Source organism: Lygodium microphyllum, chromosome 3 (genome assembly GCF_053477565.2).
Source record: "Lygodium microphyllum isolate KBCC chromosome 3, Lygodium_microphyllum_v1.1.10, whole genome shotgun sequence".
NCBI lineage: Eukaryota > Viridiplantae > Streptophyta > Polypodiopsida > Schizaeales > Lygodiaceae > Lygodium > Lygodium microphyllum.
Genome location: NC_141137.1, coordinates 117,731,201 through 117,740,216, shown reverse-complemented (window position 1 = coordinate 117,740,216; position 9,016 = coordinate 117,731,201). Strand labels below are relative to the sequence as shown.

At 40.2% G+C, this 9,016-nt stretch overlaps 1 protein-coding gene across 1 annotated transcript; it reads left to right on the top strand.

The window, feature by feature from the left end:
* The first annotated feature begins 1,611 nt into the window (after positions 1 to 1,611).
* LOC148038802 (uncharacterized) lies at positions 1,612 to 6,652 on the top strand. The gene is made up of 4 exons (XM_087674658.1): positions 1,612 to 2,620; positions 4,291 to 4,417; positions 4,812 to 5,022; positions 6,012 to 6,652. Exons 1-4 carry the CDS (start codon positions 1,780 to 1,782, stop codon positions 6,315 to 6,317), a joined length of 1,485 nt encoding a protein of 494 aa, XP_087530784.1. The 5' UTR covers positions 1,612 to 1,779; the 3' UTR covers positions 6,318 to 6,652.
* The last annotated feature ends 2,364 nt before the right edge of the window (positions 6,653 to 9,016 follow it).

Sequence of the window (9,016 nt, the reverse complement as noted above, 5' to 3'; positions counted from 1 at the left end):
AAACCCATGAAGGCCCTATGGAAGTAGCCCAACAACAATATAAGCCCATAAGAGCAATCTCATAAGTGATATCAGGCTTCTTAAAACTTTATGGACAATTTGAGATGATAAAAAGATATGTTATTTGGGATATGCATGTGTCATAGGATACACCGCTCCAATAACTTTTGCTATGAATTATCTGACCAAAAGTTGAGTTTTTGAATCAAATTTTGTGTGAATAATAACATGCATTTGCATATACAAATGTATAAATGTAAACAAGTAGGAGAAAATATTAAAATATGTTAATTAATTACCTATGGGTTGCATATAAACCTTAAGTAGTCACATCATGACTCATGGTGAAGAGTTAAAGGAGGCAAATCTCAAATTGTGCTTGTTAATTGAGGTGAGTGAAATGATTTAAACTAGACTAATTGATTTTTGTTGGGCTGATCTCAATTAGGAAGATGTGCAAGGAATATTTTTGTTAGTCCTTCAAAGTCATAACAAGCATCTCAAGTAGATTCTGTTTTTTGCAACCATACATAGCTCCTTGCTTCACATGAAGGAGCTCAACAATTTGAATTGGTTTTTCCTTCATGTTTTTGACAAAATTTTAGCTAAGATTATGACTTTTTTGGAAGGCATTTTACATGCATGTATAATTTTGAGAAGGCATTTTTAAGACTTGAGTTCGATTTAGGATGAAGTGAATCCATCTTTTCCCAAGCACTAACTTCATGGCAAGGTTTATAAAGCGATTGCAATTCATATGGTAAGTTTATTTGCAAGCAACTTATGAGAAAGGCTACGTAACTAATAGTTGAGCATTGTCTAATCTGTCAACACATGATCTTGATTGTTAATTGAAAGCTAAAGGGTGGTTATGTAACACAAGGTTCGAGAAAACATGCATGTGTTTTAAGCGAGGGTAGTTATGGGTAGCCCCTAACCCCTTTTGGCATGTGGTTGTCACTAGTATAAACTCCCTTAAGGTGGCAAGATAATTTGTTTACTACCTTTGACCAGCAACGAACTTTCAAAGGCGGTGACTTCAAGGTGTTTAGGGTATGGTTTGTTCAAAGACTTGGCATTCAAGGATGTGGATTGGTTGGCATTGGGCAATCATATGTAGGGAGCAATTTAAAAAGAGACTTCATATGTGAGGGAACATTTTTTGATAAGATCCATATATGATATGAGCGTATGTGTGGTGAAGCTTAGGAAAAGGCAAGAGGAGCTTATAGAGGAAGCTAGAATATGACCGATTGCTGCACGGGCACACACAACGACGAACAACAACAAGAACAACAAAAAGGTGTATAGGAAGTCCAATAAGTCACGGGAGTGGGTGCAAAGTAGGGAGAATATTAATATGGAGAGCTTTTTCTTCGACGACCAAGGTCTACAAAGACTCTAGAGGATCCAGGCTCCATGTCAACCATCAATCACCATTTTCTTTTCGATGTTATAACTTATAAGTATATTTTAATAGCTTATGAGTATATTTTAATAACTTATAAGTATATTTTATTAGAAATTAAAGCGAAGGGGAGTCGTTTAGATACTCGGGGCCGGCCGACTATGAGCTGAGGTGGCCGGTGGGATGCTCTCATAAGAAGCCCGGATGGATGCTTCTCGTATTAAGGCTACATAGGCTCACTCTCACTCCCACACTCACCCTCACTCTCACTCTATTGCAGCTTCTTCTGCTTGTTTGTATTTGGCCTGCGCTCTCTCTCTCTCTCTCTCTCTCTCTCTCTCTCTCTCTCTCTCGATTCGGTTGGAACAGCCATGGCCTGTGACATCCACACCTCTTCTTCCAGGCTTCTTAGCCCCTTCGAGGAGAACTGGGCCAAAAGCACCGCAGGCGGGAGTGGCATCATCGTGTTCGCAGCTCTTTTCAATCCATCGCTAGACACTCGCCACGTCTCAGAGGCCGCCCAAGAGCTCATCGATAGGCACCCGCTTCTCCAAGCGCATATATTGGAGAGTCCCAAAGGCAAGCTGTGCGTCCAACTGCCGGATGGCTCAGTGGCCGATCCGGCGCACTTCGTAAAGGAGAAGCCATGGCCGGCGTCTGCATATGCAGCAGTGAGGGAGGAGGTAGAAGGAAGATCGGGCATAATGGTGTTTGGGGAGGACGAGGCGGGCAGCCTGGCGCTGCACAGGGCGATGGCGGAGGAGCTGAACTCGCCGTTTAATGGGAGCCCGCCGTTGGATGTGTTCCAGGTGTGCGTGTATGGCGATGGCAATATCGATCGGACGGTCGTCGCCCTTCGCCTCCACAACGCCCTCCTGGACTCGCGCTCCGCCGAGACCGTCGCCGCCGAGTTTCTGGCGTGCCTCCGCCGCGCCACGTGTCGCAAGGCCAATGGCGGGTCGTACAAGGCCAGCTCCCCCTACGTGGATCATCGCGACTCCCAATCGCCCATCATCAAGCCTCCATTGGAGGATCTGTTTCCCAAGAGCAAAGGTAACAAAGGTATAGTTAAGAAGGGGATCGACACCGTCAGCTATGTCATGAAAGCCAAGAACTGGTCGCTTTTGCCCTTCCAGCCTAGCTTCTCCCCGCCTCCAAATGGAAGGCCAACCTTTCGATCAGACGTTGCCAGCCTTAGTCTCGGCAAACAAGGTAAGCCTTCTATTATATCCTAAACTCCCTATACTTTATACCTTCTTATCTATGTCCTTTACGTATTTATTCTATACAATCTGCTCCTCCCCTAGCCCCCTTCAACCAGCGGCACTTATCGAAAGCGCTTATACGTAAAGAGCGGTTCAATCTAAATATCACAAATCACATTTTCACAATCTAGTTTGCAACTTGTCCATCAAGCATATAGTTACTATTTAGAACGCACACTAGATCAAAGGTAACATGGCCCTTTACAAAAGGCTCAATTATTTAGTCTTAGTGCATGTTGGGTATTATTCATGAAACCAAATCTTCTTACTAGAAATATAGTTAGAAGTTTTGGTGCTTTAGTGGGCCTTTGCACATCCATGACAAGCTATGATTTAATTCTTTCTCTTTTCATGCATTCACATGGCAAACTATTCCTCTATTCTATAGCTATCCCACATTTGGCGCATATTCTATATCTATCCCACATTAGGCACAATAGCAAAATACCATGCACAGACCCAAGATTCATGATGAACTCCAAAACTTTGCCATGTGTAAAGCCCCTCTTACAAGTTTCCAACTCATAGAAAACCATCTATGCATTGTACTTTTTTGCTTGCAAGAATAGCTTCGAGGTCTCATCCAACTCATAGAAAACCATCTATGCATTGTACCTTCTTGCTTGCAAGAATATCTTCGAGGTCTCATTCAACAAACTTCTTTGGAACATACCCATTGGATTTTCCTTTGTTCTTTGGAGTGACGCGCAAGGCATCGTGTGCATTAGGGGAAAAAAGTTGATGGGCTTTAGCAACATGAGGTACTAGAATATTTCTTAATGGTCTTGACTTAATTAATGCAGCAATGTTGCAGTCCTACAAAATTTTTGCATGGTCATTGCAAGATATTTAAGATTGAACCTAGAGGATGTCACTTCCAATCATCGATTAGTGACCAAAGAACCAACTACGTCAATTGGGTGGCCTATCAACGTTAAGGAAAGTAGGGTAACATGCAAAGGCAAGTTAAAAGGGCAAGGTCATATCTCAGTACTCTTATGTTTTCAAGGTCGAAGTTGGATTCCTTATCGAGGATGCCCCAAGCGTTATGGGAATGAAAATGTGAAGGGCCATACATTAAAACGTCTCATTAGACACTGGTCATGTTAGTGATAATAAATCCATAGCTGAGGGCAAAGAGGTCCATACGGGAGGACAAGTAAAAGCGTGTCCTAGCGGTATTCTCAGAAATTACCATCTGAATGATCTGGGAAGGTGGAAGGTTGACTGGTCCAAGCAAAAGCGTAGGCAAAATTCACACCAAGCCCAATATTTCCATAAGGCGGAAGTGGAAGCTAGTGATTTTCCCTTGTGCAGCGCAAGGGGGACTTTTGGGTTTCCTGAAGGGAAGAGGTACCAGGGTACCATGGCATGGTGAGGATGGTGCCCCGCATTTTGTACTGCCATCATGTGGTAAGGGAATAACCGGAGTGAGGGAGGGGGGAGTGAGACTCCAGAGAGCACGAAAAGATACTGGGGAGGGGAGGTAGGTATGAAAAGGCGAACAGAGCTGTTGATTTTGTGCGTGTGTGAGATCAGAGAGGGGAAGTGTGTATGTGTGAAATGTCATATTGGTAGTACGATAAGCTAACCGGCGTGTGTGTGGGTGGGGGACAGGGACCGCTTCTCTTTTTGCTGCGTGCAAGAAAGAGAGCATGCCTTACACAGCGGCGCTGGCCGCGGCTTTCTTGAGGACAGCTGCGTCTGCGGGTGGTGCAGGGACGAACGAGTTTGCCTTCAGCTGGTATTTATTTACCTTTTTTAAAAAATTATCTGGATTCTCTTACCTATTCTTTATTATTATTATTGTTATTGGTGCTCTGCTGTTTATTTTGTTTTAAACTTTTAAGTCTTTAAGACCGGGAAAAAAAGTCGTCAAGCGGCCTCGAGCGGCGCGCGGGCTATACGACCTTATGCGAGAATGGGAGCCAGCCTCCAGGGTAGTAGCTCAGAGGCTCCTCCAGGGGCCCGTGGGGGAGGGGGCCCGGGGGCGGGGCCCGCTGTCCTATTGTGTTACGTATGAAAACAACAGCCAAAAAGAAAGGCAGAGGCTGGCCTTGTTCGTTAATTTATTTATTTAGTTAATTATTTGGGAATGGATGCGAAAAAGGGAAAACTGACGCGGGGGGTGTGGGCAGCGTGGTGGACTGCAGGCGGCTCCTGGAGCCGGCGCTGGAGGAGGGCTGCCTGGGCAACTACACACTGTCGCTGCTGCAGAGCGCCCGCCTCAAGAAGGACGGCTCCCACTTCTGGGACTTCGCCCGCCTCCTCGCCTCCTCCATCGACAAAGACGCCCGTAAAGGCAAACAGTTCTCCAAAATGCCCCTCCTCAACATGCTCTTCTCTCAGGTGCGCTCACTATCGTACACTGCTAACCACAAAACACTGGCATTTTCGTGTATTTGTGCCTGTTGCGATTTCTGAAATTACTGGCTGCAATTTAAAAATACCTGCGGAGTTTTTGAGTAATTTAGTTATCAAACCTGCCTTTCATATAGACTAGGCGCTCTACGCCTAGACTTAGCTCGGCGCCTCGCACTGAGGCGTGCGTGATTTTTTGCCGGGGGGTGCCGGGTCTCATGGCACCTGCCCCCGCGCTCCCTTTTTTTCTTGTGGGGGAGGTGGGGGCTGCCACGTGGCACCTGCCCCCCACCTCTCGTTAACTAATAGTAAAGATTTGAACAATCAAAATCCGAACTAGTCTTGCCTTTATTTTTAGCAATTGCAAAAAAAAAGTTTTTGGTGAGTGATGCTAATATATTACACACACACACACACACCCTCCCTTTTCACGATATCGTTTTTTCACTTAATTTGTTAATGTAAATGAGGGCTGTAAATGTCCCAACATTGACGAGCAACGATCTAATTGGAGGAGTGGGGTGAAACCCAGCAATTTAATGTGTGTGTACCTTCTTGTTCAACCTTCCAAATACCAAATTCTAACACTTCATTGTTTGACAACAAGCCACCTTTATTAAATTTTTTGTAATGAAAAGAGCTATTATGTAAAGCATTGCCTCATTTGTAGCAATGGAATGTAACATGCTTCACCAACTTCTTTGATAGGTAGGTTGAAGTGCAATCTATAATTTTAGAGTCACATGGAATCTAATATCATGATTTTCTTCTAAACATTAGCCTTTCCTTGAAGTGTAGATATGTGCGTGCGTGCTTGCGTGCGTGCGTGTGTGCGTGCGTGTGTGTGTGTGTGTGTGTGTAATGAGTCTTACATGGGTAGTGTAGCATTGTTGGCTTGTTTTGGCAAATTTGAGAACATCAATTAACTAGTTCATATTTATTGCTCTAAGGTGTAAGTTGTTTGATTATTTTGGCAGGTTCTAAAACATCCATCCATGACTCCAAGTTCATCATATCGAACCGTGTTGTTTACACTCCCACTAGACAACCCTACACAAAGACGTTTCAATGAAGACCATGTAGGAGTTGTGGGGACTCTTGGTCCACTCTCCTCGTTACATTTTGTGGGCCCATGCTTTTCAGTGGCAGAGACAATTCTTGAGGGCCCTGAGCTTCTACTTTCCTTTGTTTATCCTAATCCACTATACTCACGTGATCAAATTCTTGGATTCCTTTATTTGACAATTGACCACCTTCACCAAGCCATCAAAGAGTACTCTTAGTTTAACTATATGGAAAATGAACAAATATATTCCTTTCGTCATCCATAGGTTGTTTTATATTAATAGGTTCCTCAACCTTTTAAACTAAAATGAGGGTTAATAGTAGATTATTCTTATATGATCTCTTACCTCAACCATAGTTATCCACCAAATGCCCTCATTTCCTCTCAAACTACAAGTTGTAAATTCATTCTCAACGATACATATGGACCTAGAAAATGGCTGTCCTATATAGTGGATTGCTTTTTTAGAATGCAACAACTAAAACATTTTGTGAACCTACATGTGAGCTTTTAAGGTTTCAAAATCTTGTTATGCACGTTTCTTGTTTTATAGTTATATGAATATGATGACTACAACTTATTGAACCATGATCAATTGATCTTACATTACTATTAGCCTTGATAATGCAACGAATAAGCTATAAATTTTAGTGATCCTACATACGAAGTTTAAGGTTTTGAAATCTTGTTTTGCATGTTTCTTGTTTTATTAGATATATTAGGACTTCATTCTTATTGAGCAATGATCAAATGATCTTATATTGATTACTATTAGCCTTAACTTGTCCTTGACAAGTGTAGCTTATTCATACATGTGTACGATATCCAATATCTCCAAGAATTAAAATTGTATGTAGAATAGTCATCAATAACTGTTGGTACAAATATAACATTGTCATCTCTTATACATGCTTAAATTATTGACTACGAATGCCATTATCACCCCAATGTAAAAGGCCATTGTCCCTACATTGTAACATCTCTCTCTCTCTCTCTCTCTCTCTCTCTCTCTCTCTCTCACCCACCCACCCTTTAAATCGCTTCATTGTTAGGCCATGTTTGTGTCATGATAAATGTAGTAACTTCTCTAACCTTTGGCATTTATTTGCATGTTTGTGATAATGAGACTTCAAAGTGGTTGAGTAGAACCTATAGGTATGGTTTGAGATGTTTGGATATTGCTGAGGTTTGAATGACTACATTATTTACCTTAGTTTGGGCATGGTAGATAAAGTAATCTTCTATGTATGAGTGATATGTAGGCAAATCAAGTGTCATTCAATGATGATTGTATCTTGAAAAAATGTACTAAAATGGAGAATCAAAGATTTCAATCATTGTATTCTATTCCTTATTGATATGATTAGTTTCCCCTTATTGAAGTTCATGATGCTTGTATTTGGGGATTGTAAGCATGCGATTCTTGATTGTGTATTGTATTTTCTTGTACATAATATTTTGTGTGGATATTATTAGGCCAATAAACTTGGTGATCTTTTAAGTCTCTTGTGGATTGACCATGCAATTAACGAAATTCTTGAGAGTTTCGGGTGGAAGAAGGTGACCTTATCCATACACGCACTAGAGGTTATAGGGTTCAATTTTTTGCTCAAGTAGCAAATTGGTCGAATGTATATTAGACGAAAACATGTTTACTTCTAGAGCATTAACCAAAGCAATGGATGCTAATTAGTTTAATGCCTATGATGAATTAAAAAGCAAAGTTTTGGAGAGGTTTACAAAGGAAAAAATAATAGACCATATTTTTGAAAGATCAAGAAGATAGGGTAGAAATCTAGTTCAAGATTGCGCTTAGAAGTTTTTGAACTTATTAAAAATGCTAGATGAGATGGATAAGCCTCTAAGAAGATGATTGCCTTTGATTTCATTAAGGGTTTGAAGAGTAATATTAGAGGTTTTATTGTTAATATAGAGCCCTAATGCAACTCCTAGTTTTAATGAGCTAGCGAAGCAACAATAAGGGTGGAGAAAAGGCTAGGCTTAAGTTGCTTGAAGAGGAAATCTAAGATTAATACATGAATTCTAAGGTAGAATTAGAGTAAAAGTGAGGAAGAGGACTCAAACTCAAAATCAGAGTTTTAGCAAGGAGTAAGAGAAAATAAATATGATGATAGTAAGATGAAAATGTATAAAATAAAGAAAGCCAATAAGAAAGGTAAGGAGACGTAAGGATAAAAAGAGGTCTAATACCACAAAGAACTTTGAGAGTAAGATGAATGTGAAGATTAAGGAGAGATTGAAAGAGTTTGAGGTTATAAGTTAAGCCAAAATAGATAAGTTTTTTCATGAGACCATAGCATGTTAGCACAATCCAAATATCATGAGAAGTCATGTAGCACCTATGATGCATCTAAGAATGAGGACATAAGAGCTAGTATAAGTAAATTAGAATGTACTTAAAAATAGGTAGTAAGGAGGATTTTGGGGACTAATTTGGAAAACATGAGACTATTATATGATAGTCTCTAAAAATACTAGGTATAGTATGGGGGCATGCCAACGAATATAGAGATTAATATGGTAGATTAGAAAAATGTTTAGTGAAAAATATTTTGTATGAAATAATTATTTCATATGAAACCATTAAAAAATATTCTTTCATATAAAAAAAAAGTTCACTTATAAAAATGGAGATTCTACTATGCGTGTCATGTCTTATTGGTCTCTATTGCTAATGGGTTGTTAGGACAAAGGTAAGGAAATTTTAAACAAAAAAGATAAGTCATCTAACTATAAAATTTAGCTCAATGACCTCTTATAAGATGTAAAATCTTTAAAATTAATTTAGTTAAATAATATTTATAATTTATAATATTGAATGAGTTAATAATGTAAAATAAATAAATTATTTTAATATTAAGATTTACTCAAATTTAATAATTAAGTATAATATAT

What these genes read in the sequence shown, in the direction of transcription:
- LOC148038802 (XM_087674658.1), top strand. Translation starts at nt 1,780, where the DNA reads ATGGCCTGTGACATCCACACCTCTTCTTCCAGGCTTCTTAGCCCCTTC. An exon ending in CCTTAGTCTCGGCAAACAAG is followed by an intron (nt 2,621 to 4,290) that starts GTAAGCCTTCTA and finishes GGTGGGGGACAG; the next exon opens with GGACCGCTTCTCTTTTTGCT. An exon ending in AACGAGTTTGCCTTCAGCTG is followed by an intron (nt 4,418 to 4,811) that starts GTATTTATTTAC and finishes GGGTGTGGGCAG; the next exon opens with CGTGGTGGACTGCAGGCGGC.